Consider the following 27,779-nt stretch of genomic DNA (forward strand, 5'->3'; position numbering starts at 1 on the left):
CAGCCCCCACGTCCGGCTATTGTGCCCCCCCATCCGGAGCCGGATCCGGCCCCGGTGCTGGCGGGGAGGGACCGGGATTTAGGGAGGAAGCGGGAAGGCTGGCCGGGTGTGGCATGGCGAGCGGCTGGGTGATGGCGCTGGGCCTGGGGCTCTGCCTCGCCGTGCTGCGCCAGGGAGGTGAGTACGGCCCCCAGGGGGGCAAAATACCCTTAACTCTGCCCCCGCCCCCCACCGGGGCTGAGACGGTGCCTGCTCAGTGCATCCATGGCCTCCATGTCACCCCACAGGCTGCTACCCCCCCAGCGCAGCCACAGCACCCCAAACCGCAGCTGGTAAGGACACCTCGGAGGGATGATGTGGGTGGGGGGCACCCCAAAAAATCCTTTCCTCCCCCCTCCCACCACCACCCATGGTGTCCCCTCCCCACCGCAGCACTGCGGGAGAATTTCCGCCTGCAGCCGGGTGATTTGGTGGCCACAGCGGGGCAAGCGCTGGAGCTGGATTGCGTGCCGCCCTCGGGGCACCCCGAACCCCGTGTCACCTGGAAGAAGGATGGGGTGACCTTGAACTTGACTGGCGACCGGTACGCGGTCACCAATGGGAAGTTGCGGGTGGCACCGGCACGACGGAGCGACTCCGGGCTCTACGTCTGCGTGGCAGCCAACACGGCGGGCGAGAGGGAGAGCCGGGGCGCCCGTGTCTCCGTCCTGGGTAAGCTGAGGGTCTCCTGTGGGTGGTGGACGCATCATGCCTGGGCCTTGGTGCCACGTCCTCGATGTCCCCCTGCTGCAGAGAAGCCGACCATCGTGCGGCGCCCGAGCGATGCCATGGCGGTGGCTGGCAGCACCGTGGAGCTGAGCTGTGGCGCCCAAGGTGACCCAGCACCGCGGGTGCAGTGGCACAAGGAGCGTGGGGACCTGCCCTGGGGCAGGTAGGTGGTGGCTGGGTGGAGGTGTCCCATCTCCAGGGTGGGACAGTGGTGGGGCTGATGGAGAGCTGGTGATCCACAGGCATGAGGTGGACCAGGAGCACACGTTGCGCCTCCACGCTGTGACGCCCGCTGATGCCGGCACCTACGTGTGTACAGCGCAGAGCCAGCTAGGCACCGCCGCCGCAGCCGCCCACCTCCACGTGGAGGGTCAGTGGTGGGACCTCCATGGCTTCCACCGCCATGGGCACCTAGGGCCAGCTGGGGCGTCCTTGCAAGTGGAGTCATCTAATAGGATCTATCTAACGGGGTTCATCCAAGGGGTTCGTCCATGGAGGTTATCCAAGGGGAGTCTGCCCAAGGGTGGTCCATCCAAGAGGTGTCCATCCAAGGGGAGCCCAATCAAGGGGGTCCATCCAAGGGGGTCATCCAAGGGGATCCCATCCATGAGGATCCATCCAACGGCATCTGTCCAAGGAGGTCTATCCAAGGGGGTCCATCCAACTGAGTCATCTAACAGGGTTGATTCAATGAGGATCCATCAAAGGGGGTACTTCAGAAGCAGTGGGGTCCATCTCAGGAGGTCCATCTAAAGGCATCTGTCCAAAAGGATCCATCCAAGGTGCCCATCCAAGCATGTCCACCTAAGGGGTTCCATCTAAGGGGATTCATCCAGGTGGGGGTGGATCCATCCAATGGGATTCATTCAAGACAGTCTATCTAAAGGAGACCCATCCAAGAGAGTTCCTCCAAGGGGATCTATTTCAAGGGGTCTGTCTAAGGTGGGGGAGCCACTAAAGGGGCATCCAAAGAGAGACGAATCCATCCTAAGGGACCATCCAAGAGGGATGCATCAGTGGGGTCTATCATGGGGTCCATCAAAGGAGGTCGATCCAAGAGGTGTCCATTCAAAGGGTCCATTTGAGTGGGCCCTTCCAGGGAGACATCAGGGTCTCCGGCCATGGGTGACTGGGGTGGGTGCTTGGGCTGGTGCAGGACCTTGCTCCTGCCCAGCACTGTTGCTAGCCTCCCTCTGCCCCACAGACCAGCTGCCAATGGGCCGGCGGGAGGCTGCGCCGTGGGACCTGCTGGCTGTGAGGCTGCACCTGGACAATGGCACTGTGCTGCCCACCACTGCCGCTGTCCAGCTCCGCTGGCAGGTTGGTGTAATGCTGGCGTGTTCATCTGAGGCTGACATGATCCCACCAGCAGGGTGGGATGGGACATAGGGATGAGGCTGGAGCTCTGTCCCCGTGTCCCATCTGCATCCCACCGTGCTTCATAACCCTTCCCATCCCCTCCAGATGCTGACGCCGGCACTGGTGCCAGAGGGCTATGTGGTGCTGTACCGCTGCCTGCTCCCTGCCAGCCCCTCCTGGGACCAACACGATGCAGGCAGGGAGCTCAGCACCGTCATCCCCGCGCTCCGCAGGGGCTACGTGTACGAGTTCAAGGTCCGCCCCTACGTTGGAGGGACCCAGGGTTTGGACAGCAACATCAGGCACCTCTGGATACCTGAGGAAGGTATGCTGGGGGTGAGGTGTCCCCAGGGATGCCCAGGTGAAGGATGGGGGGGCCGGCTAGGGGTCCCAGGGGTCTCAGTGCCCCTGTCCCGGCAGTACCAAGCGCAGCGCCCCAGCACGTCACCCTGGGCCAGGCTGAGATGGAGAATGGCACCGTGGTCGTGAGCTGGGAACCACCTCCTCCTGAGGCCCACAATGGCATCATCCAGGGCTACAAGGTTGGGGGTGATGGGGCAGGGGGAGGCTGGGGGCTTCTGGTCCACCCAAGGGGTCTGTCTAAGGGGGAGCCATCTGAGGAGGGAGCCTTTCAAAGGTGGGGCTCTATCCACGGTGGGACCACTCGAGCAGTCCATCCAAAAGGGATGCATATAAGGGGTCCGTCCAAGAGGGATCTCAACAAGGGGGGTTCATCCAAGGGGGACAACCAAGTTGGGGGTCCATCCCAGGAGAGCCATCTAAGTGGGGAATCCATCGAAGGCGATCCATCCAAGGGGTCAATCTAAGGAAAGGGGTCACCCAAGAGGATCTAACCCAAGGGGATTCATTTAAGGGGTCATCCAAGGGATCTGTCCAAGAGGGACCCATCAATGGGGGTCCATCAAGGGGACTCATCTAAGGGGGGCCATCCAAGGGGTTCATCCCAGGGGTGTTCACCCAAGGGGGTCCATGCAAAGGATTCCATCCAAGGGGGATCCATCAACAGGGATCCATCAAGGGGATTCATCTAAGGGGTCCCTTTCTCTTGGTGTATACCAGGTCTGGTCAATGGGTGAAGGCTGGCAGCGCCCCACCAATAGGACAGTGGATGGAGGCACCCACCGCCTGGAAACCCTCCTCCCGAGCCCTGGGGCCAAATTCTGTGTCCAGGTGGCGGCTTTCAACAGTGCGGGGCTGGGGGTCCCCAGCAATGCCACCTGCAGCATCCTGGGTAGGGGACGGGAAACAAGGTGGGGTGCAGGTGGGAGTCAAGGTGGTGGCATGAGAGTGACACTGGTGGCACCCTTGCAGGGCTGATGGCGGAGAGCAACAGGGTGGTACGGGTGCTACAGCAGCCCGCTGTCATCGCAGCTGCTGGCTCACTGCTCTGGTTGGCCTTGTTCGCCCTCCTCCTCCTCGTCTGCCAGCGCCGCGCCAGCCAGGACGCCGCGACTCGCCGCAGGTGAGTGGCCATGGGGTGGGGGACATGGTAGGTCCCCAGTATGGTGGGGATGGGACACCCCAATGGCACCCCTTGCTCCACAGGCTGGTGGCTGGTGACTCACCGTGGCTCAGTGGTCCGTGGAAACGCAGCTGTGCCCCGCGAAACCTCAGCAGCAGCAGCAGCCTCAGCAGCCGGCTCCTGGGCAGCGATGGCAAGGACCCCCACCCCTCCAGTGAGCCCCAGGGCTGGGAACCCCACCCAGAGCCATGGGACCCCCACCCCTCCAGTGAGCCCCAGGGCTGGGAACCCCACCCAGAGCCATGGGACCCCCACCCCTCCAGTGAGCCCCAGGGCTGGGAACCCCACCCAGAGCCATGGGACCCCCACCCCTCCAGTGAGCCCCAGGGCTGGGAACCCCACCCAGAGCCATGGGACCCCCACCCCTCCAGTGAGCCCCAGGGCTGGGAACCCCACCCAGAGCCATGGGACCCCCACCCCTCCAGTGAGCCCCAGGGCTGGGAACCCCACCCAGAGCCATGGGGAACCTACTCCTCCAGTGAGTCCTGGGACCTGCCTCTGGTGCCATGGGGCCCCCACTCAGTTCCATGGGACCCCCTCCCAGGGTACTCTGGAGAAGTCCACCTGGTGCCATAAGACCCCCACCCATCCCAATGAGACCCCCCACATGATGCGATGAGACCCCCACTCAGTTCCATGGGACCCCTCACCCACTGCCACGGGACCCCCACCCAGGGCCTGGGATCCCCCCAGTGTGCTATGGGACCAGCAAAGACTACCCAATAACCCCACCCTGTGCCTGGGAGCCCCCAGTGTTATGGGGTCCCCACCTGGGTGCCCCCCATTGCTGTGGGACCCTCTCTGCAGGCAGCAGGGCCCTGGGGACAGTCAGAGCTGAGGATGGAGGGGACAAGGGACACCCGCTCAGCACCCATGGGTGCCCTGACAACTTTTTCCCCTTCAGCCCTGTCCTTGGAGCCATCAAGCCTCGGCCCCCCCACGCCCCCCAACCGCAGCAGCCTCCGCGGTGGGCACCCATTGCCCCTTGGGGACACGGGGTGCTGCAGTGGGGGGCACCCCGGCGTGCGAACCTCGCCCAGCACCCCGAACCCGGCACCCTGGGAGCGCCTCCACAAGAGAGGTGGGTATGGGGGGGACACACGGGCGGATGTGGGGGTCACCAGGGAGCTGGCTCACGGCCCTGTATCTCCCCGCCCCATGCAGAGCTGCACCAAGTGCACAGCACCCCAGTGCTCATGGGTGGCCCTGGCCACGTCCCTGTCACCGGGAGCGGAGGTGAGTGGGGGATGGATTTTGGGCTGGCAGCCGGGTGGCCTCAGCGAAGGGGACGTGACGGTGACACCACCACCGCCGTGCTAGCCGGAGGGGACCCACGGCAGCTGCCAGTCTTCAGCTCCCCAAAACCACGGCGGGGCAGCGTCTCGCTGGCCTCTGGTGTCACTGGGTCACCAGTGACACCCCTGAGGCCACCCCATGCCTGGCACCCGCCAGTGACCCGGTAAGTCTGGGTGCCCCAATCCTGGAGACACAGATAGGTGCCCTGCACCCCAACCCGTGCTGCAAAAGCCACCGTGTCCCTTGCACCTGCAGGTCCCCGGCCACTGCATGCCCCAGGAACACGTCCTTGGTCACCAGGCACCCCAAGGACCTGTCCCCAGTCACTGGGATCCCCAGGGACAAATCTCCAGCCACCCGGCGCCCCAGGGACATGTCCCCGGTCACTGAGAGCCCCAGGGATGTGTCACCAGTAACCCGGCGCCCCAGGGACACATCCCTGGTCACTGAGAGCCCCAGGGATGTGTCACCAGCCACCCGGCACCCCAGGGACATGTCTCCAGTCACTGAGAGCCCCAGGGATGTGTCACCAGCCACCCGGCACCCCAGGGACATGTCCCCGGTCGCTGAGAGTCCCAGGGATGTGACACCAGCCACCCGGCACCCCAGGGACATGTCCCCGGTCGCTGAGAGTCCCAGGGATGTGACACCAGCCACCCGGCACCCCAGGGACATGTCCCCAGCCACTGAGAGCCCCAAGGACATGTTCCTGGCCACCAGGCACCCCAAGGACCCATCACCAGCCACCAGGAACCAGAAGGACACAATCTCGGCCACCAGGCACCCTGAGGACACATCTCTGATCTCCAGGTGCCCCAGGGACATGTCCCTGATGACCAGGCACCCAAAGGAGATGTCTCTGGTCCCCAGTCAATGTGGAGACATGTTCCTGGGCAGCAGGTACCCCAGGGACATGTCCGCAGCCACCAGACAACCCAGGGACCCATCACCGGTGACCAAGCACCAGAGGGACATGTCACCAGCCACCAGGCACCCCAAGGACACGTCCCCACCCGGTGGGCACCCAAGGGACACATTGCTGGTCACTAGGCTCCCCAAGGAGAAATCCCCAGCCATCAGGCACCACAGGGATGCATTCCTGTCCACCAGGTGCCGCAACATGTCCCTAGCCACCAAGTGCCCCAGGGACACACCACCAGTGACCAGGCACCTGAGGGACATATTTCTGGCCACCAGATACCCAAAGGAAATGTCCCCAGCTACCGGGTACCCAAAGGACACATCCCCAGACACCAGGCACCCCAGGGATACATCCCCCATCACCAGGCACCCAACGGAGATGTCCCCAGCCACCAGTCACTGCGAGGACACGTTCTTGGTTACCAGGTACCCCAAGAATATGTCCCTGGCTGCCAGGTGCTTCAGGGACCCATCACTGGTGACCAGGCACCCAAGGGACATGTTTCTGATCACCAGGTACACTGAGGACACCTCGCCAGCCACCAGGCACCCAAGGGACACATCTCCAGTCACCAGGCACCCTGAAGAGATATCCCCAGTCACTGGTCACCGAAGGGACATGTTCTTGGGCAACAGGTACCCCAAGCACATGTCCCTGGTCACCAGATACCCCAAGGACATGTTCCTAGACACCAGGCATCCCAGAGACAAGTCCCTGGCCAGAAGACACCCCAAGGACATGTCCCTGACCACCAGGCACCCAAGGGACAGGTCCCCAGTCACCAGGCGCCTCTCGTCAGCATTCAGCGATGGGGTCCTCACGCCGCAGCAGGTGGCTGAGGACTTGGAGATGGACCAGGACACCACCTGCCCCAGGTATGCGCCGTCCCCCTGGGACACCACCATTGTAGCAGCATCCTCCAGTGCCAGTAGCATCCCCACGGTGTCCCCCACAGCCCCCCAGCACCAACCACGCCACAGTCCTTCTCGCCGCCACACACCTATGGCTACATCTATGGGCCACCAGCCTCCGAGCTGGGTGAGGAGGAGGAGGAAGAGGAGGAGGAAGAGCAGCCAACTATGAGGGGCTCGCCAGGAGGGTCACTGCTGAATGGGTGGGGGTCTGTCTCGGAGGACAACTTCGCCAGTGCCCGCTGCAGCTTGGTGAGCTCCTGCGATGGCTCCTTCCTCCTGGACGCCAGCTTCGCCCGGGTGCTGGCCGTGGCCGTCGATGGCCTCTGCTTCAGCCTCGAGGATGCCGATGGGGGCTATGGGGGTGAGCGGAGTGTCCCCAGAGCCCACCTCTGACCCCAGGCATCCTCACCTCCCCGGGGATGTGGCCCTATCATGACACCATGGTGATACCACCATCTCCCGCCTTCTCCCCAGCAGGTCCCTCACCACCACCATCACCCTTGGAGGGGGTCTTCTCACCCGAGGTCCCCGTCCCCACCTGGGACTGGGGGACAGAGCTGGGGGTCCCACAGAGAACTGGGACAGAGGCAGCCACAGGCATCCCGCAGCACGGTGAGCAGCACCCCAACACCGGGGTTATGGGTACCACGGGTGGTGCGGGGTGTCATCTGTTGCCGGGTGCTGGAAAACATCCCCTTTTCTTTCCAGGTGGCCACGGGATTGGGAGCGGCAGCCCCTGGGCCAGGGCAAGTGGCGAGCCAAGGACAGGAGGGACAAGAGCATGGTGGTCCCCAGGGTGTAGGGCGCAGCAAGGCCAGAGTCCCCTTGGCTCAGCTAAAATCCAGCTTTATTAAGCAGTTCCCCAAAAAGGGGCTCTTTGCTAGCAAAAGCCACCCACAAAGGGTGGGTGGCACCAAGGTGGGTGGGTGTCCCTTCTTCTCCAGCATCCTTGTCCTCCCCAAGTGTCCTCATCCTTCCCCAGTGACCCAACCCTCCTCAGTGTCCCCATCCCTCCCCAAATTCCTCATCCTTCTCCAGCATCCTCATCCTCCCCAAGTGTCCCCATCCTCCTCAAGTGTACTTGGCCCCTCCAAGTGTCCTTGGCCCCTCCCCAGGGTCCTCCTCCCCAAGTCATCCTCATCCGGCCCAAGCACCGTTGTCCATCCCAAGTGTCCTTCTCCTTCCCCAGGGTCATTGTCCCCCTGACCATCCTCATCCCCACTGACCGTTCTCATTCCTTCTGACTGTCCTCATCCTTTCTGACTGTCCACATCCTCCCTCAGCATCCTTGTCCCACCTCAACCATCCTTGGCCCTCTCAGGTGTCCTCATCCCTCCCAAGCCACCTTGTCCTTCTTGAATGTCCTTGTGCTCCCTCTGAGTGACCTCATCCCTCCTAACCATCCTCATCCACAGGGTCCTTATCCCTCCTGAGCATCCTCATCCTCCCCAACTGTTCTTGCTGTCCCCCAAGTCTTCTCATCCCTCCCCACCATCCTCATTCTCCTGTGACCATCGTCCTCGTCCCTCCCTACTGTCCTTGTCCCTCCCAGGCAACCTTGTCTTTCCCAAGTGTCCTCTTCACCCCAGCGATCCCCAGCCCCTGGGCATCCTCGTCCTTCCCCAGTGTCCTCATCCCCCCAGGCACCCTTGCCCCCCAACATCCCTCCCCAGCACCCTCATCCCTCCCAACTGTCCTTGTCCCCAGGGTTCTTGCCCCACCTGAGCATCCTCCTCATCCCTCCCCAGCATCCTTGTCCCTCCCCAGCATCCTCAACCCTAGTGACTGTCCTCGGCCTCCCCAAGCATCCTCATCCTTCCTCAAGCATCTTCATCCCTCCCAATTGTCCTTGTCCCCAGGGTCCTCGTCCCTCCCCAGCATCCTCATCCCTAGTGACTGTCCTTGGCCTCCCCAAGCATCCTCATCCCTCCTGAGCCTCCTCGTCCCTCCCAACTGTCCTCATACCCAGGGCCTTCATCCCTCCCCTAGCATCCTCACCCCTCCTAAGCATCCTTGTCCATCCTGACTGTCCTCATCCCTCCCACCCCGAGCATCCCCTTCCCCCCACCTCGCGCTGCTGCCCACCGGCTGCTGGCTCTGTGCAACCCTATTTACATGGCGCCACTCAGAAATTAAAGAGCATCCCCCTGTCCCCCCCATGTCCCTCTACCCGTGTCCCCAACCCTGCCACTGGCTCGCCCTCTGCTTCATCACTTCTCCTGCGACGGGCAGGGAAACGGGGGGCCCGGGCGGCGGCGATGGCCAGTCCCTTCGCCACGGTCCACCAGCGTCCGGCTGCGCCCCGAGCTGTGGCCGCGGGAGCCGGTGGAGCCACGGGATGAGACGCTGCCTGTCGTGGAGCAGCTGCCGGATGCCTGACCCCGGGACAGGCAGGACGGTTTGCCATAGGGGATGACCTCATCTGCAAGGGAGGGGATGAGGTTGGGGGTTCGGTGGTGACACCCCCAAAACCTCTTTGGCATGCGGTCGGCGGCTCTGGCTTACCTCCGCGGGGCAGGCGATGGGTGACCTTGCGCTCAGCCCCACTCGGCTCCCGCTCCAGCGAGGGGCCAGGGGTCTCGCCCGGCGGCGGCAGCGGCGGTGGCGGCAGGTCTGCGGCGGAGAGGGAGGAGAGGGCTGACCCCCCCCGAAATCCCACTGGACCCCCCCCATTTCCTCTCCCCCCACTCACCTCCTGGCTGTTTTTCCCGGCGGTAACGGCTGCATTTGGGCTTTGGGCCACTTTTTGGGGTCTCCCCACGTGTTTTCCCTAGGCGAGATGGCAGTGTTAGCCCCCCACACAAGCTGCTGAGCCACCCACCCAAAAGGGCCCCCCAAGGCTTACCTGTGCCAGGAGGGTGGCGGGCTCGGAGCGGGTGCCCCTTGCCAGCATCCGGACTTGGAAGGGGGCTGGGTGCCCGTGGGGGGGTGCCGGCACTGTGGGGGGGTCTCCTGGGAAAGAGGGGGTGTGGGGTGAAGCCAGGGGGGGGGAGGGGGAGTGGGGAGGGGAGCTTGGTGGCCACCTCGGTGTCGGCAGGACCCCCGCAGTGCCATGTGGCAGTAGCACAGCCAGATGGCAATGGCATGGGTGGGCTCAAGAGTCACAGCTGGATGGCAGTGCCACAGCTGGCTCACCGCTACACAGAGGGGTTGCGATGGCACAGCTGGCTCACAGTGGCACAGCTGGGGCACAGCTGCAAACCAACCACTCAGCCACACTGCAACAGCATAGCTGGATTGTCACGCTGCGGCCAGCCCACGGAGTCACGGATGGGTCGTGACAGCATAGCCAGGACACGACCGGGCAACGGGGATGGATGGTGGCAACATGGGTGGGTCATGAAGGGACATCTACACCATGGTGGGACATCTGGACTCCAGTGACATAGCCAGACCACGATGGCATGGCAGGGCCAGATCGTGACACGACTGGATTGCGATGGGATATCTGGACCCCCATAAGAATCTGGATGCCAGATGACATGGCCAGACCATGATGGCACAGCAGGGCTGGATCATGACAACATGGCTGGGTCATGATGGGAGCTCCAGACCCATGGGACATCTGGACCCTGATGGGACATCGGGCCAATGGCCAGACCATGACCACCAGCAAGGCAAGGTGGTGACAACATGGCTGGATTGCAATGGAACATCCAGACCCTGGTGGGACATCAAGACCCCAATGCACCACACCCCAGTGGCATGGCCGGACCATGATGGCACAACAGGGCTGGATCGTGACAACATGGCTTGATTGTGGTGGGACATCTGGACCCCATGAGACATCTGGATCCCAATGACACCATTGGACCATGATGGTATGGCAAGGTCAGGTAGTGACATCATGGCTGGATTGTGATGGAACACCCAGAACCCGATGGGACATCCAGACCCCAGTGGGACATCTGGACCATGATGGGACACCCAGACCCCGATGGCACAGCCGGACCAAGCAAGGCCCATCTCCTACCGGGGCAGGCGGGGGCTATTGAAGTTGTGGAGGCGAGGGATGTCCTCGGTGGTGCGTGGCGATGGCGTCAGCGTCGCGGTGGTCCGGCAGCCGGAGGAGGTGGTGGGCGAGGATGCGGCGGTGGTGCAGGGGACATCCTCGCTGGGGTACCACTCCTCCATCCCCAGCCTGAGGGGTGGGGGCCACAGGGTGGGTGCTGGGGCCAGCGTGCCCCAGCCACCCCAGCCATCCACTCTCACCTGCCACCTGCTTCTTCCTCTTCATCCTCCTCTTCATCGTCCTCTTCCTGGGTGCACTGGCTGAGCTCGCTGGCCGAGGGCGGCGGGGGCAGCAGCTCCGTCCAGCTCACTGCCGGCAGTTTCACCGCTTGCCCCAGCTTCTTCCCTCTGGCCCCTGCAGTGAGGAAGGATGCCGGGGGGGGGCTGCGGGGAGGGGACGGCACCACCAGCACCCATGTGTGTCCCCCACCCATCCCACCACCCTACCGTGCTCAGCCCAGCCGCGGGGTGCCTGGGGGGCCGGGGCATCCATCGGCTGGGGAAACCCCCCGTGGTAGGGGGTCCCGTGCTGCGAGAAGGGACGGGGGAAGGTGCGGAGCTCCTCACCGCCCGCCTCAATGGTGCTGTAAACCGGCCCCTCGCCGGCCCCTGCCCCAAATTGCTCCGTCTGGGTGATGTAACGGGTGATGCCGGCGTCTGCGGAGGGCAGCCGGCACCATCAGGGCTGACCATGACGCCCCTGCCCCCCAGTCCAAGCCACCCATCCCCATGATGACCCCTCACCATTGTAGTATCTTTCGGCGGTCCCCAAGCAACCGGTGGCACCAGCCACGCCGCCGCCACCGCGCCATGCATCCGCCAGCCACGGGTAACCACTGCCGGCAGCTGCCCTGCAAGGAGACAGGGTGAAGGGATGCCAGCGGTCAGCGCTGGGGTTCCCGGGGAGGGGGAGGTACGCTGGGGGGTTACCTGGGGCTGCCGCGCACTGGAGCTGGGAAGGCCACTGCGGAAAGAGGTGGGGGTGAGGGTGGTGAGGGGCCGCGTCGGGACCCCGTGACGCCTATAGGCTTACCAGTAGGTGTATAGGCGAAGGATGCTGTAAAGAGAGAGGCAGTGGGTGGCTGGTGGGGTGATGGGTGCCAGGGTAGGGGTGTCTCAGAGGTAGCACCCTCCCTGTACCAGCAAAGTGGCTCAGCTCCTTCTTCCTCCGACGGCGGCTGTAGAGCCAGGCGGCGAAGGCTGCAAGGATGACCCAGCAAGCGCCACCGACACCAGCGATGAAGGCCGGCTGCCTGACCACCTCGGCCAAACGCTCAGCCATGCTGCTCCCGCCCGCCGGCCCCACATCCTGCTCCACTGGGGGGGCTGCAAGCAACATGGGGAAAAGGGGGGGACACACCGGCGGGGCTGCCGAGGACCCGTCCCCAGCACTGGAGTGACCCCTGCCACCCCCCACCCATGGGTGCAGAGGCGGTGATGAGGGACTCACCGATGCGGATGGGGACGGGGGCACTGCGGGCGCCCACGCCGGCACCGGTGGCGGCGGCTACTTCAGCGTGGTAAGGGACACCCGGGACCAGTCCCCGCAGTACCGTCGCCAGCACCGTCCCCTCCACGCTCTGGTTGATGTGGAAGCGGCTCTCGTTGCCCAAGCACCAAATCTGGGGATGGCGGCCATGATGGGGACACCCATGGGGACACCATGACGCGGCGTCATGGGGGACAGAGGGGACCCACTGCGTCCCCGCCGCTGCCTGACCTTACCCGGTAATCGCGGATGATGCCGTTCTGCTCAGCTGGTGGCGGTGGCTGCCATGAGATGCGGACGCTGGTGCCATTACCGGCCACGCTGACGGCTCGTGGCGGGGCACTGGGGACTACCAGGGGACACACATAGCATGTCACCTCCAGGGGTTCCCTGGAGAGCCTCACCATCCCCCCAACCCTGCACTCACCCGCCTCAGGGGTGCGTAGAGCTCGCACAGCACTGTCGGGGCCGTGGAGGTGATGAAAGTAGGGTCGGACCTTGACCTCGTACTCCTGGCCCCGGCGCAGCTCGGTGAGCAGGGCCACCCGATCCCCCGGCGCCTGCACCGTCCGCGCCTCCTCCCAGCGCCCACCGCGCTGCCGGTACAGCACCCGGTAGCCCTGAAGGAAGGGTGCTTGGCGTTCCACCTGGGGACCCAAGAGGAGGGTGGGATGGGGGTGATGCTCGGCACTAGAAGCCCAGCACTGGCGGCGCGGCACGGCGTGGCACGGCACTCACAGTCCAGGAGAGGCGGATGGTGCCTGGAGGCAGCACCACAGGTTCCTGTAGGTGCACGGCCACTTGCGCCAGCTCCCGTTCCACCTGTTCGGGGTCCAGCCCTGGCTGTGTGGGGCTGGCATCTGCCAAAAACACAAGAGGGTGGTGGGTCCTTGGGCACCTCCATCGGCGTCCTTGGGTGGGGATGCACCCAAGGGTGGTGGGTCCCTGGGCAACTCCACTGGTGTCACCAAGTGGGGGTGCACCCAAGGGTGGTGGGCCTTTGGGCACCTCCATTGGCATCATTGGGTGGGGATGCACCCAAAGATTTTGGGCGTATGGACACTTCCATCAGCATCACCAAGCAGGGGTGCACCCAAGGGTGCTGGGTCCATGGACATCTCTGCTGGTGTCACTGCCGGGTCTCACCTTGGGTGCGCACGGGCTCCGAGATGCCGCTGGGGTCGCTGAGCCCATAGGCGTTGACCGCCCGCACCAAGAAGAGGTAGACAGTGTCGGGCACGAGGCCACTCACTGTGTGGGTCTCACCCTCCACGTCGGCCGCCACCGTTCGCCATGGGCCACCCGCCGCCTGGCTGCCAGGGGACAGGGGTGACACCAGGCCACCGCATCACCCCTGCACCCAGAGAGGATGCTTGAGGGATACCTGAAAGCCTCCACGATGTAGGAGGTGACGTCGGTGGCGCCGCTGTCCTCATTCCCTTTCCAGCGCAGGGTGACACTGCTTTTGGTGATGTTGGTGACCACGGGGGTGGAGGGTGGCCCAGGGAGGACACCAGGCTTGGAGGACGGCGGGGCGAGGCTGGATCTGTCACCTGTGGGGAGATGCGTGGAGACCTGGGGTGGCTTTGTCCCTGGTGCCACGGCGTCCCCAGTGTGGTGACGTCCCCATGACCCACCTTGCACATCCAGGGAGACACCCCAGCGTGTCTCGCCCGCCAAACTGGTGGCTACACACTCATAGTGCCCGGAGTCTGTCACCTGCAAGGGGAAAAGCTCCTGCCCCATCACCCTGAGCACCCGCCACCTTGGCACCCACCACCCTGATTGCCCACCGCCCTGAGCACCCATTGCCCTTTGCACCCACCACCCATTGCACCCTCAGCCATGAGCACCCACCACCCTTTGCACCCATTATCCTGGGCACTCCTTGCCCTTTCCACCTGTTGCACCCACTGCCCCTTACACTTACCACCCCTTGCCCCCACCACCCCGAGCATCCACCGCCCTGCGCACCCCCTGCCTGTTGCCCTTTCCACCACCCCTTGCACCCATGACCCTAAGCACCCACCATCCTCAGCGCCCACCACACCTTGCCCCCACCACCCTAAGCCCCCACAGCCCCTTGCCCCCACCACCCTGAGCACCCACCACCCCCAGGAGCCCCTCCTGCCCCTGCAGTGCCACCCCAAGAATGCCCGGGGGGGGATGCCCGAAACCCCCGCTCCGGGCTGCCTCACCCGGAGGCCGGTGATCTGCAGGGTGCTGTTCTCCAGCAGGCTGGTGCGGGGCTGGGCACCCATCAGGGTGTTGCCATCCTTCAGCCACTCCACGCTGGCTGGGGGGTCACCACCCCCCACCCAGCACGGTAACTGTGCCGTGGCCCCCACCGGCAGCACCGTCCGGTTAGAGGAACCCCGGTGGATCACCGGCGGTGGGTGCTTGGCCGGCGCTATGGTGAAGAGGGTGGGGGGGGTGGGGTGGAAAAAGGGAGTTCCTCAGTGCTGGGATGGGTGCTACTCGTGCACCGAACGTACCCGTTCTCTGCCAGCGCAGGACTTACCCTCTTCCACCTCCAGCCGCGCCTTGGCCAGGACGCTGCCGACCACGCTGATGGCCTGGCACAGGTAATAACCGGCGTCGGCAGGCTGCACGTCGGCGATGGTGATGGCGCCGCTGGGGCTCACCGAAAAGCGGCCGGTGGGGTGCGGGGGCTGGCCGGGGACCAGCAGGGTCTGGGGGGGAAGGGAGGGGTGCTGAGAGGGGGAGGGCGGGGGGAATGGGGGGGATGGGACGGGGGGGAAGGTCATGGGGATGGGGATGGGGACAGGACAGGGAAGGGGACAGGATGCGGATGGGATGGGGACAGGGATGGGACAGGGATGAGACAGGGATGGGGACGGGATGGGACAGGGATGAGACAGGGATGGGGACAGGATGGGAAAGGGATGGGGATGGGATGGGAACAGGGAGGGGACTGGGATGGGACAGGGATGGGGACAGGATGGGGATGAGGAGGGGATGGGTTCAGGATGGGGACACGGATGGGACAAAGATGGCAACAGGGCCGGGGAGTGGGACGGGCGCAGGGCCGGGGCCGGGGACAGACCTGGCTACCCTCCTTCTGCCAAAACACGGCGGGCGGCGGGTTGCCCTTGCTCTGGCACTGGAAGGTCACGCTCTGGCCGGGGGTGACAGTCTGGTTGCGGGGCCCAGTGACAAGCTGGGGGGGCACTGCCACAGCACAGGGAGAGAAAAGGGCTTGCCCGGCCACTTTGCCAGCACCCCTGGGTGCTCCCACGGGGCCCCCCTTACCGTGCACAGTGAGGGTGCCCGACGCCTCCGACCTGCCCACGCTGTTGTCGGCCACGCAGGTGTAGGTGCCCTCGTCCTCCTCCCGCAGCCGGCTGATCCGCAGGGTGTTGTCGGGCAGCACCTCCCACCTGGGGCGGGGCGGGGGGGGAACGCCGCGAGGCAGGGTGCCGGGGTGCCATGAGGGCGCGGGGTGCCATGGGGACGTGGGATGCGGTGAGGATGAGGGATGTGGTGGGGATGAGGGATGGGATGGGGATCAGGGGTGTGATGGATATGCAGGGTGTGATGGGGATGCGGGATGCCATGGGGATGCGGGATGTCCTGGGGATGCGGGATGTCCTGGGGATGCGATGGGATGTGGGATGCAATGGGATGGGGATGCAACCGGGATGCGATGGGGACGCAACCAGGATCTGGGATGCAGGATGCAATGGGATGTGGGATGTGATGGGGATGCGACAGGATGCGGGATGCCACGGGATGCAGGATGCCACGGGGATGCCATGGGGATGTGGGGTGCCATGGGGATGCAGCGAGATGCAGGCTGCGACACGGCTGCGAGCCGCTTCAAGCACACCAGGCCAGCATGCAGCCCATGCTGCCCGGGCTGCACCGCAGACCCCCACCCTAGCCCCGGCACCTGCCGCGCCAGCCCCCCTCGCCCACCGCTTACCTTCCCGGCGGCATCTCGCCCTCCTCCTTGCGCCAGCGGGCCGCCGGCCGGGGGTCCCCCACCGCCTCGCAGGGAAACTCCGCTGTCCCCTCCGCCAGCACCGCTTGGTTGAGGGGCCTCTTGCCAAATGCTGGGCGCTCTGCAGGGTGGGCATCAGGCCAGTGGGATGACCCCCACCCTCCCCACCAGCACCCCAAAAATGCCATCCCCATCCCCACGCACCGAAGACCACCAGCTCGGCCGGCTCGCTGTCCCTCTCCCCCACCACGTTGGTGGCCACGCAGACGTAGACGCCAGCGTCGCTCTTGCGGGTACTGGCCAGCATCAGCTTCCCACCGCGGATCTGCCGGTGAGCCCAGCTCAACCGGGGGGGGGGGGCTCAGGACCCCCCACCCCCCAACCTTGGCTTTGGGGCCCCCCGCCCCGTATCCCTCACCGTCAGACGCTCGTCCTTGTCGCTGAGCCGGGCGCCATTCTTCTTCCAGGAGACGCTGGGTTCGGGGTGGCCGCGGGGAGGGACGCACTCCAGGACAGCCGGTTCGCCCGCCGCCACCGCCACGTCCCCGGGGGGCTGCCGGAACTCGTCCCGCAGCACTGGGGGGCGGGGGGGTGTGGGGCCACATGGGCCCTGCCTCAGCTTCCGCACCCGCGCACCCCTCGTGCCCCCCCAGGCCTGTCCCAGCACCGAGGTAATAAAGCTCAGCGATGCCGTGGTTAATGTGGGCAGGGCCTGGAGCCAACCCCCGATGCGGGGTGTAACACCCCGACCCCAAATCGAGGCCTGCCCCCCCCCCACCCCGATAATCCCTGGTGGCTGAGCTAAGGGCACGCCCGGGTCTAAGCCTGGACGGGAGTTAAACCCGGCATCATCCCGGCCCTGGCTCTAACCCTGAGCCTGGGATGCGGCTCGGCAGGTGCCCCGGAGCAACGTGACAGGCAAAATGGGGGGGGCTCGAGGTGTCACTGGGGATGTTGTTTAGTCCATGTTAATTTATTTTCACTTATATTCACTTATTCTAATTTATTTACAATTATTATATTTATTTTCCCTTATTTTTACCTATTTCCATTTCTTTTCAATTTTTCATTTGTTTTCACTTCTTTTCACTTTTTAAAAGTCCTTTTTACTTATTTTCATTTATTTTTCTTTAATTTCACTTTTCATTTCTTGTCATCTATTTTTATTTCGTTTCACTTGTTTTCATTTATTTTCCACATCTTTTCACTTCTTTTAATTTCTTTTTACTTATTTCCATTTGTTTTCCCTTATTCTAACTTTTTCCATTTATTTTCACTTACTTCCACTTATTTTCCCTTCTTTTCGTTTATTTTCACTTATTTTCATTTATTTCCAATTAATTTCACTTACTCCCATTTCTTTTCCTTTATTTTCACTTCTTTTCAATTATTTTAATGTCTTTTCATTTATTTTCCCTTATTTTCAATTATTTTCCATTATTTTCTGTTATTTCCCCCATTTTCGATTCTTTTCCACTATTTTAACTTCTTTTCATTTCTTCTTTTTACTTTTTGCACCTATTTTTACTTATTTTCACTTATTTTCATCTATTTTTCACTTCTTTTCATCTATTTTCACTTTTATTTCCCATTATTTCCCTTTCTTTTCCGTTATTTTCACTTCTTTTCAATTATTTTAACTTTTTTCCCCCAATTTTTTTCAATCCTTTTCATTCATTTCGTTTCTTTTCCTCTATTTTCTGCCTCTTCTCACCCAGCAGCCCCAGGCCCGGGGGTTTTGCAGCCCCTCACCCTGCAGCGGGCTGGGCTCAGCAGTGACCCCAACCCCCCCCCCAGCACCCCCAACCCCCTCCCAGCCCCCCCAGACTCACCAGCCACCTCCAGGGAGGCGTTCCTGCTGGTGGCCTCCCCCAGGTAATTCCTGGCCACGCAGACGTAGACCCCCTCGTCGGGCTTCCCCCGGCGGCCGTGGAGGATGCGGAGGAAGAAGAGGGACCCCCCGGGGAGGAGGGTGCGGTGGGAGCGGGGGTCCTCCCGGTCCGTCTCCACCCGCTCCCCATCTTTGTACCACTCCACCGCCGGGGACGGGCGACCTTCAGCCTTGCAGCTCAAGGTGGCCGGTTCCCCCTTGGAGACCAGGAGGTCCGAGGGGTGCTCCACGATGCGGGGGGCCGTGTCCTCCAGCTGAGGGTGGGTGCCTGTGTAATAACGGTGGGGGGGTGGGTCCCCACTACCCCTCCCACCCCAAGGAGCGCGGAGGGGGGGTCTGGGTGGGGCTGAGCGTCTGCTCTCGGCTCGCACGGCGCTCTCCCGGCACCATCACCCGCTGTGCTCAGTCAGCAGGGGTGAGATGAAGTGTTGTCAGGTCTCAGCCCAGTGTATCCACCACCACCACCACCAGGAGATGAGATGAAGTGCGGTCAGGTCTCAGCCCAGTGTGCTTATATCCCCCCCCACGAGGAGGTGAGATGAGCAGGGGGAAGGATGAGGTGCAGCCAGGTCTCAGCCCAGTGTATCCCCCACCCCCTGCCAGGAGGTGAGATGAGCAGGAGGTGAGATGAATTGTGGCCAGGTAGGACAATATATCCCTCCCCCCTCCACCCCCCAACCAACCCCAGGTGGGTGCTGGTGGGGTGGTGGCACGACTGGGAGGGTGTCAGACCTCAGACACACTGCGGGATGAGGACAGAGGGACAAAGCAGCTCTGCTCCCAGTAACGCCCCTTTTCCACCCAGTTTCCAGCTGGGCATCCCTGGGGAAATGGGGTTGGGGCTAAATTGCCCCCAAAAAAGGGACTTTTTTTTTCCATCAGCTGCAAGTGACAATTTTCTGTAGCTGGTTGCAGAAAACCCTTAATTTTAAGTTCAAAAGCCCCCATATTGGGTCTGTGGTGCTGTTCCAGGAAAACCCCCGCTGTTAGGACAAGGGGATTAATGAATGCTCGTTAGTGCCGGGGTAATTAATGCTCATTAATGCTGGGGACTAACTCGCATTCTGGTGGGGTGCGCTTACCCACATCCCCATGTGCACACGCATGCACATGTGTCCCTGCATTTGCACACACGCTCCTGCCCCGGCTCCCAGGCATCACGGGGAGGGGGCTGCAATTTGGGACACCCTAGGGGGGGTGTGGGGGGTGTGAGGGGTTGCCATGGGGACAGGATGCTGCTGCCATGGGGATGGGGAGGGATGCTGCGGGGTACTGGGTACCCCAGGGGGCGGCGGTAGGGTGGGGTGGGCGCAGCAGGGGCTGAGGGGGACGCAGCTGGGCCCAGTGGCTAATTGGGACAAGCGGGGGGTCAGGCCAGGCCCCCGGCTGTGCCAGTGCAGAGGGTCCCAGAGGGGGGTTCGGGGGGGAACCCCCCCCTTCTGATCAGTCACCCAGAACCAAACAGAGGGGGAAGTTCAGACTAGAAAAGAGGCAGAAAAGCTCAAACAGGGCTTAAAATTCAGGTGGACACCCCCTCCCTCACCCCCCGGTACCCACAGCCAGCCTGGGCTGCCCCCCACTGCCCCCCACTCTGCCTTGGCTCAGGGACACGGAGTCGGTTTGGGGACACGGGGCTGGTTTGGGGACACGGGGCTGGTTCAGGGACATGGGGTCTCTCCCAGCTCAGAGTCAGGGGGTCAGCGTGGGGACACAGGGACAGATTGTGGGGAGAGGGTCACTCCCGGTTTGGGGTCTGGGGGTTGGTCTGGTGACACGGGGACACTGGGTCAGTCCCAGTTTGCAGTCTGGGCTTTGGTGTAGGGACACAGGGCTGGTTTGGGAACAGCGGGTTGCTCCTGGTTTGGGATTTGGGGACACGAGGCTGGTTTGGGGACACGGGGTCGGTCCTGGTTTGGAGTCCAGCAGCCGGTTTGGCGACACAGGGTCACACCCGATTTGGGGACATGGGGGCTGGTCCCAGTTTGGAGTCCCGGGGACTTTCTGGGGACACAGCATCGCTCCCGGTTTGTGGTTGGACAAATTGGTTGGTCAGGGAACACGGAGCCCATCCCAGAGTGGGGACACGGGGCTGATTTGGGGACAGCGGGTCACTCCCAGACTGGGGACACTGGGCAGGTCCCAGTGTGGGAATATGGGACCAGTTTGGGGACTGGGGGCCAGTCCCGGTGGCTGGGGCTGGGAGGCTGTGCGCTGTTTCCAGCATCACCGCTGGACCAGGACCGGGCACCCCGGGACGCGGGGACAGCGGGACACGGGGACGGCAGGACAGCGGGACCGGGGGACAGCAGGACAGCACGTACCGTTGCCGGGGGTGAGGCCGGGGAGGTGGAGCGCGGCGATGGTGCGGTTGATGCCGACCAGGAGCTGGGAGGAGTTGGAGCCCTCGGCCCCCAGCGAGTCGGCGAACAGGTTCATCTGCAGCAGAGTCTTCAGCAGGTACCGCAGCATCCTGGCGGCGGCTTGGCTAGGCTCGGCTCAGCACGGTCCAACCCAACACGGCTCAGCACGCTGTGCTGGGCACGGCTTGGCTCGGCTCGGCTGAGCTCAGCTCGGCTCGGCTTAGTTTGGCTCAGTTCTGCACGACCAGATTCGACACGACTCGGCACGGTCGAGCTCGGCACGGCTGAGCTCGGCTTGGCTCGCCTCGGCTCTGCACGCCCCGGCTCAGCTCAGCACCGTCCGACCCAGCGCAGCACGGCACGGCTGAGCTCCGTTCGGCTCAGCTGAGCTCGGCTCTGCAGGGCCCGGCTCGGCTCAGCACGGCCCGACCCAGCGCAGCTGAGCTCGGCTGAGCTCGGCTCAGCCCAGCGCGGCTCAGCTCAGCTCGGCTCAGCCCGCGGCGCCGCCCCCCGGGTCCGGCGGGGAGCGGGGGCGCGGCCAGCGGAGGTGGGGGAGATGGGGGTGACCCTCCCCACCTTTTGGGCAAGGGTCTAGGCTGGGAAGAGCAGGCTCCCACATGGGGGGGGGGTCCATGATAGGGGGCGGGATTGAGGGGGGCAGAGGAAAGGGGGGGCGTCTTGGGTTGGAGGGAGGAGGAGGAGGAGAAAGGGGAGGAAGAGGCTGCCGTGCTGCCCGGCCTCGCCCCAAATAACACGTCAACCCACAGGGATGCCAGCACCCCCACCCTGGGACACCACCCCCCCCCAGTGTCCCCCCAAAAAGGCAGCATCACCCCCCAGCCCATGAGGGAGCACCGCGGCTCGGGGGGCGCAGCCTTGCAGCCCCATCCCCCAACACTGGGTGCGCTGGCAGAGGTGGGTGCTGCCTTTGGGGGTGCTGGGACCCCCGAGTGGCCTTGATCTTGGGGGGTCAAATGGGACGATCTGCCACCTTACAATGCCTCTTGGATTAATAATTTGCAATTAGCCACTTAATTAATGGGCTGGGGCTGATGTGGGAAGCAAGGGGGCTCTTCCAGCAAGCCCCCTGGTATGGGGGCGTCCGTTGGGGGGTGTATGTCGGTTTGGGGGGGGTTCGTTATGGGGGGTTTGTTAGAGCAGCATGAACAATCCCCTTGGAATAGGACAAAAGAGGGGTGATGATAGCGTGGGGTGGGGAAAAAGGGGGGGTGTTGGGGTTTTGGGGATCCTCTGGGGGGTTGGGTGGGGATGGGGAAGCTCGGGAGGAGGTGGGGAGGGGAGGGGGTGGGAGGGTGACATCTCCGCACACATCTGGGGGGTGACGGGTGGGGGGAAAAGGACAAGGGGCCTCACATCTGGGTGGTGAGACAGGGGATGTGTGCCTTTGCACATCTGGAGGGGGTGCAAGGGCGTCCCGACGAGGTGCACATCTGGAGGGCTCTTGGGACACAGCTGGGGCGTTTGAACATCTGGGGGGGCGAGCGCCTCTGGGGGCTCACATCTGGGAGGGTCAGGTGGCCTGGGGGAGGCGTGCGTGTTTGGGCGAACATCTGGAGGGCTCAGGGCACAGCTGGAGGCGGCCCCCGGGGCCACAGCTGGGCACGCACCTGAATGCGCGGTGGGGGGGAGCCCGAGCACATCTGGAGAACCGGGCGCGCTGGGTCGTGCACATCTGGCGGTGCAAGCGGGAGGCGGCCGGGCGCACATCTGGGCACACATCTGGAGAGTTAATCCCCGGAGAGTTTTGGGGCCTCTTTTCATGGAGCACTTTGAAGAGAGGAGAGTTTTGAATGGGAATCCTGGAAGTGTTTTGGGGGAGCCCCGGGGATTAAAGCACCTCTGTATTAATCCCGCCGTGAGGCCTGAGGCTGCAACGACGGGCTCCCGAGGGCGGAGGGGCCCGATGAGGGCCTTGGGATGGGGGAAAGGAGACAAAGGAGCCACTTCATCCCTGTCGGATAATCCCCCTCCCCAGCTTCATCCCCGTCAATCAGCTGGGCAAACAGCGAGCGCGGGGGGCATCGCCTCCTTGTTAGCAGATTTATTACCACTGCCGGGGCGTTTAATTGCCCTTTTATTCAGCGATTAGCCGCTGTTTGCGCAGGCTTTGCCCAAACCTCCCGCTGCCGTAGCCTGAAATCACACACACCCCCCCACATCATTATCCTCCTGATTTTTCCTGCCAGGTGGGGAAACTGAGGCACGAAGGGTCTTGGGGTAATGAGGAGCGACGAGGTATTTGTGTGGGTAAATGAGCGGCTGGACTCCCCCCTCCCCAAGGGTGATGCCGAGGGGGGCGTAAATCCCTCACAGACCAGTTATTACCCACCCCACCAGGAGCCCCCACCCTGCGCCCAGCGCTTTGCCGGAAAACGCGGCTTTTTGAATATTTATAGAGGTGGTGGGGCGGGGGGAGGGGCGGGGGGGCTGCCTGGTGGGGCTGGAGAGGAGCAGTGCTGGGGGGGTGATGGTGGGTGGTTTAGGGGATGATGGTGGGGTGGGTTGGGGGAGCATACTGGGGTGCTGTGGGGGATGATACTGGGGTGCTGTGGGGGGTGATACTGGGTTGCTGTGGGGGATGAGACTGGGATGCTGTAGGGGGTGATACTGGGAGACTGTTGGGGATGAGACTGAGATGCTGTAGGGGGTGATACTGGGATGCTTTAAGGAACAATGCTGGGATGCTTTAGGGGAGCATACTGGGATGCTCTAGGGGCTGCTGCTGGGATGTTGTGGGGATGACACTGGGATCCTTTAGGGGATGATGTTGGGGTGCACTAAGGAGAGACGCTGAGCTGTTTTACGGGAGTGTATGGGAGTGACACGCGGGTGCTTTAGGGGATGACGGTAGGATGTTTCTGCGGAGCATAATGGGATGCCTTAGGGGATGTCACTGGGATGCCTTAGGGGGTGATGGGGGAATGCGTTAGTGGGTGATGGGGGGATGCTTTAGGGGGTGATGCTGGCATGTCCTAAGGACAGATGCTGGGATGTTTTAGGTGAACGTATGGGTTGCTCTTGGGGATGACGCAGGGATGCCTTAGGGGAGCATACTGGGATGCCTTTGGGCTGATGCTGGGATGCTTTAGGGTAGTTATGCCAGAACACTTTAGGGGCTGATGCTGGGATGCACAGAGGGATGCCAGGATGTATTAGAGGATGATAGTGAGATGCTTTAGGGGAGGACACTGGGGTGGTTTAGGTGGGCGTACTGGGATACTTCAGAGGATGACAGTGGGCTGCTTTAGGGCATGATGCTGGGATGCTTTAGGGGATGATACTGGGGAGCTTTAGGGGATGATACTGGGAAGCTTTAGGGGATGGTGCTGGGATGCTTTAGGGCATGATGCCTGGATGACCCTGGCATGCTTTAGGGGAGTGCACTGGGATGCTTTTGGGCATGATACTGGGATGCTTTAGGGGCTGATGCCTGGATGATACTGGGAAGCTTTAAGGGAGTGCACTGGGAAGCTTTAGGGCATGATACTGGGATGCTTTAGGGGATGATGCCGGGATGCTTTAGGGGATGATGCTGGGATGCTTTAGGGGATGATGCTGGGATGCTTTAGGAGAGCAGATTGAGATGCTTTAGGGGATGACCAAGGGTGCTCTGTGGGGATGCCTTAGAGGCTGGGTGTCAGGCTGTCTTTCCTCCACGCCTGGCAGACGCAGCAGGCCAGTGGGTTGAGGTTTCCTTGCGGGGTGTCCCAGCCCGCCTCATTACTGCCGTCTTTGGGAAGCTGGAGCCCATGTGTTCTCGAGACGAGCAACTCTGGGTATATTAACATCCCATTTCCACCTCTTTAATATAGAGTTTGTCGAGATCATTTATCAGCCAAGCCTCCCTTCAGGGCCGGGGGAAGCCGGGCAGAGCTCAGCAGCTGGGTCACGGCAAGAGGCGAGGGATGCTCATCCCCGAAGGAAGCTGGCTGCGGGTTTAACAGGTAGTGGCTCATGTGCGAATCGCTAGTTTGGGACCGGCGCATCATTGGGAAAGGCTCTATCAAAGCTGGGCTTAATTGGGTGGAAGGCTTGTTTGCATGGCTGTTAATGGGGGATCAGAGGGCCAGGGACCCAGCGCTGACGGCCCTACAAAGGCAAGCAATTACTTGCTTGTCTGCATTATGTATTAACCCATCTGGGGCCGGGATATTGGCTTTGAAAGGGAGACAAAGACGGAGGCGTGACGCTATTCCCCCTGCCGAATTAGTCCGCCTGGGTCCCCTTTGTGCGGCCGGCAGGGCAGGGCAGCTGGGTACAGAGTGCAGCCCCTGAGGATGCTGATGGGTACCAGGGCGTGGCAGCAGGGTGCCGCCTCGCTCAGCATCCCTGCATCCTCCTTGATATTGCACCGAGCATCTTTTCTCGCCTTTCATCAGCCACCGTGGTTTCCTGCCCGCGGCCACAGCTCTGGGTAATTAAAGCCTTGGCTTTAATTAGCCACTGCTGCCGTTAATAAGTTTATACCTCTTCTTGGTGGTGTATTTTGGAGACAGGAGGTTCATTATGAAGAGCAAAGTCTGTATCTACTGACTTGTCCGCTTGGCTTTTTTGGCTAATTGTTAATTATTGTTATAGAATTGGAAGGTTGGCTCGAGCCAGGCAGCGGGGGAGCATTGGGGAACAGGGCTGAGGGTTCCCCACCCTTGCCCCAAGTTGCTTGTCCCACTGTCCGTGCATCCCCGGCGAGCTGAGGGCAGCCATGACTCATTGCACAGATGAGCCCTGGCTGAGAACAGCCGCAGCTCATTGCATTAGGCAATCCCGGCTGAGAATAGCCACGACTCATTGCACAGGGTGATCCTGGCTGAGAACAGACATGATTCATTGCACAGGTGAGACCCGCTGAGAACAGCTGCAACTCAGGTCAAGGGTGAGCCCCCATTGAGAACAGCCACAACTCATAGCCCAAAGCGACCCGCTGCAGGGAGGCTGAGAATGGGCACAGCTCGCTACAGGAATGGCTCTCTGCCACTTTCAGTGGGGTGGAGGGGGACCCACAAGCCCCCCGCCACCGCGTCATTAGCAAGCGGTCAAATGGCCCTAATGGGGACGCGGGGCTGCATCGCAATCAGCTGCTCTAGAGGAATAATGAATTTTAAAATCTCTAATTAACCGTTAACCTCATTTGCATTCCTCCCCCGGCTTACGGCGAGCCCCTCTAATTGGGGCCTGATTAGCTCCTGTGCAGGGGGGGTCTGTACGGCACAGTGCCGGTGGGCTGGGGGATGGCAGGAAGGGGCTGGTGGCCCCCCGGGGCCTGGGGACATGGGCGCCCCGCTGCAGGGACACGCTGGCAGCGGGTGCGTCCCCATGGGAAGCTGGCTTTGGGGACACTGGGGGTGGGCAGATCCCTTTGGGGACACGCCAGCAGTTTTGTCAGCCCTTTGGGGACACCCCACGGGGGCAAAGTGGGGACATCCCTTTGGGGACACACTGCGGGGGTGGCATCAGGGACATCCCTTTGGGGACACGACGCAAAAGTGGCGTTGGGGACACCCCTTTGGCGACATGGTGGCAGTGGGTGCATCCCTTTGGGGACATGCTGCAAGGGTGTCATTGGGGACATAATTCTGGGGACATGTTGGCAGCAGGGACGTCCCTTTGGGGACACACTGCAGGGGTGGCAGTGGGGACATCACTTTGGTAACACGGTGACATTGGGGACATCTCTTTGGGGACATGCCACAGGGGTGGCATTGGGGACATCCCTTTGGGGACACGCTGCAGAGCTGTCACTGAGGACCCCCTCCTTGGGGACAGGCAGCTGGTGACAAAGAGCTTGGTGTCGCTGCGCGCCCCCCCCCCCCGCCGCAGCCTCACGCCGCCGCCAGCCCCTAATCCCCGTAATTAGAAGGGGATAATTACGGCCCCCGATCGCTCCCGGCCGCTCCCCTGCGAGATGCGCTGCAGCAGGCAGGAGCAGGCAGCCCCCCTAATCCTGCCCTTTCTCCACCACCACACCACCCCCCCCCCCCCCCCCAATTTGTTTAACCAACACTGCCCTAATTAAAGCGTTTAATTAACAAGCCCAAGCGGTTGATGCCAGTCCTGGGGGAACCCCCATAGGACCCCCCCAAAACCATCCCTGTTTGGATGAGGAGGACTTTTAGGCGAGGTCAAATCTCCTCACTGCTCGTTAGTCTTGGCTTAATGAAGAGTTGGGGGCGCAGCTGGGGTGCTGGGCCCCCCCGCCGGCGGAGCTGGGCCAGGCCCCCGCTCCCCTTCGTTAGCTGCCCCCCAAGCTCATCAATCAAGGGCCCCCTCTGGTCCCGAGCCCATTAATTGGGATCCCGGCAGGCAAAGGGCCAGGGAGCACACGTGGCCGCACCAGGGTCAGGGGGCAGCAGCCGGCCTGGCTGCCACGCAGGGCAAGAGTGGTCCCCCAAAAAAGGACAGGAGCCCTGATGTTTGGGGGGGCTCAGCTCCAATAGCTTGGGGGTGCTCAGCCCCGGGGTTGGAGGGTGCTCAGCCTCAGCATTTGGGGGTGCTGAGCCCCAGTGTTTGGGGATGCTCAGCCCCGGGCTTTGGGGTGATCAGCCCCGGAGTTTGGGGGTGCTGACCCCCAGAATTTGGGGGTGCTCAGCTCTGGGGTTTGCCTGCTCAGCCCCAGGGTTTCAAGGTGCTCATGCCCAGCATTTGGGGGTGCTTGGCCCTGGATTTTGGGGTGATGAGCCCCAGTATTTGGGGGTGCTCAGCCCTGAGGTTTGGCTGCTCAGCTCCACGGTTTGGGCGTGCTCAGCCCTAGAGTTTGGGGGTGTTCAGCCCCAATATTTGGGATGCCTAGCCCTGGGGTTTGGGGTGCTCAGACCGATGTTTGGAGGTGCTCAGCCCCGGGGTTTGGGGGTGCTCACCCCAGTGTTTGGGGTGCTCAGCCCAATGCTTGGGGTGTTCCACTCCAGTATTTCAGGGTGCTGACCCCAGTGTTTGGGGGTGGTCAGCCCTGGGGTTTGGCAGTGCTCCACCCCAGTGTTTCAGGGTGCCAGCACTGGGTTTTGGGGTGCTCAGCCCAATGCTTGGGGGTGCTCAGCTCCAGTGTTTCAGGGTGCTCAGCCCTGGGTTTTGGGGTACTCAGCCTCAATGTTTGGAGGTGCTCAGCCCCAGAGTTAGGGGATGCTCAGCCCCAGCATTTGGGGGTGCTCAGCCCCAATGTTTGGGGGTGCCCTCCCCCGGGCTTTGGGGTGCTTAGGCCCAGGGTCGGGGGGATGCTGAGCCCCAGTGTTTGGGGGTATTCAGCCCCG

The 27,779-nt window shown here is 62.6% G+C and overlaps 2 protein-coding genes across 11 annotated transcripts; one reads left to right on the forward strand and one right to left on the reverse strand.

The window, feature by feature from the left end:
- The first annotated feature begins 56 nt into the window (after window positions 1-56).
- Window positions 57-8,961, forward strand: ROBO4 (roundabout guidance receptor 4). 10 transcript variants are annotated; one of them, XM_064470690.1, is made up of 20 exons: window positions 59-177; window positions 288-332; window positions 433-711; window positions 793-931; window positions 1,011-1,138; window positions 1,973-2,088; window positions 2,233-2,452; window positions 2,548-2,669; window positions 3,208-3,379; window positions 3,460-3,610; window positions 3,694-3,824; window positions 4,575-4,751; window positions 4,835-4,906; window positions 4,991-5,129; window positions 5,222-6,076; window positions 6,164-6,343; window positions 6,374-6,763; window positions 6,844-7,163; window positions 7,277-7,414; window positions 7,511-8,961. In XM_064470690.1, the coding sequence occupies exons 1-20, from the start codon at window positions 114-116 to the stop codon at window positions 7,654-7,656; spliced, it is 3,984 nt and encodes a 1,327-aa protein (XP_064326760.1). In that variant the 5' UTR covers window positions 59-113; the 3' UTR covers window positions 7,657-8,961. The 10 variants fall into 10 exon arrangements, with proteins under 10 accessions (XP_064326762.1, XP_064326758.1, XP_064326760.1 ...); XM_064470691.1 differs by having other exon boundaries at window positions 61-177; window positions 4,835-5,129; window positions 6,374-6,523; window positions 6,644-6,763; XM_064470688.1 differs by having other exon boundaries at window positions 58-177; window positions 3,694-3,803; window positions 4,835-5,129.
- A 43-nt stretch (window positions 8,962-9,004) lies between these two features.
- On the reverse strand, window positions 9,005-20,626 carry ROBO3 (roundabout guidance receptor 3). The gene is made up of 27 exons (XM_064470703.1): window positions 20,479-20,626; window positions 19,438-19,505; window positions 18,099-18,534; window positions 16,685-16,842; window positions 16,471-16,591; window positions 16,249-16,387; window positions 15,576-15,703; window positions 15,370-15,494; window positions 14,824-14,995; window positions 14,501-14,712; window positions 13,940-14,021; window positions 13,687-13,855; window positions 13,439-13,615; window positions 13,041-13,155; window positions 12,730-12,949; window positions 12,539-12,651; window positions 12,264-12,435; window positions 11,954-12,139; window positions 11,744-11,870; window positions 11,558-11,664; window positions 11,320-11,470; window positions 11,015-11,161; window positions 10,776-10,943; window positions 9,648-9,754; window positions 9,495-9,572; window positions 9,308-9,415; window positions 9,005-9,224 (listed from the first exon to the last, which is right to left on the reverse strand). The coding sequence occupies exons 1-27, from the start codon at window positions 20,624-20,626 to the stop codon at window positions 9,013-9,015; spliced, it is 4,146 nt and encodes a 1,381-aa protein (XP_064326773.1). The 3' UTR covers window positions 9,005-9,012.
- Window positions 20,627-27,779: the final 7,153 nt, after the last annotated feature.

Source organism: Phalacrocorax carbo, chromosome 21 (genome assembly GCF_963921805.1).
Source record: "Phalacrocorax carbo chromosome 21, bPhaCar2.1, whole genome shotgun sequence".
NCBI lineage: Eukaryota > Metazoa > Chordata > Aves > Suliformes > Phalacrocoracidae > Phalacrocorax > Phalacrocorax carbo.

Bases quoted from the DNA above. Each gene is read 5' to 3' on its own strand.
- ROBO4 (XM_064470686.1), top strand. From the start codon at position 114: ATGGCGAGCGGCTGGGTGATGGCGCTGGGCCTGGGGCTCTGCCTCGCC. The intron at 3,380-3,459 runs GTAGGGGACGGG...GCACCCTTGCAG, and splicing joins TGCCACCTGCAGCATCCTGG to GGCTGATGGCGGAGAGCAAC. The intron at 7,415-7,510 runs GTGAGCAGCACC...TTTTCTTTCCAG, and splicing joins CACAGGCATCCCGCAGCACG to GTGGCCACGGGATTGGGAGC.
- ROBO3 (XM_064470703.1), bottom strand. From the start codon at position 20,626: ATGCTGCGGTACCTGCTGAAGACTCTGCTGCAGATGAACCTGTTCGCC. The intron at 18,535-19,437 runs GTACCCAGTACC...TGGTGCCGGGAG, and splicing joins CCCTACCGCCGCCCCCTGGG to AGCGCCGTGCGAGCCGAGAG. The intron at 14,713-14,823 runs GTAAGTCCTGCG...TCTTCACCATAG, and splicing joins GCGGCTGGAGGTGGAAGAGG to CGCCGGCCAAGCACCCACCG.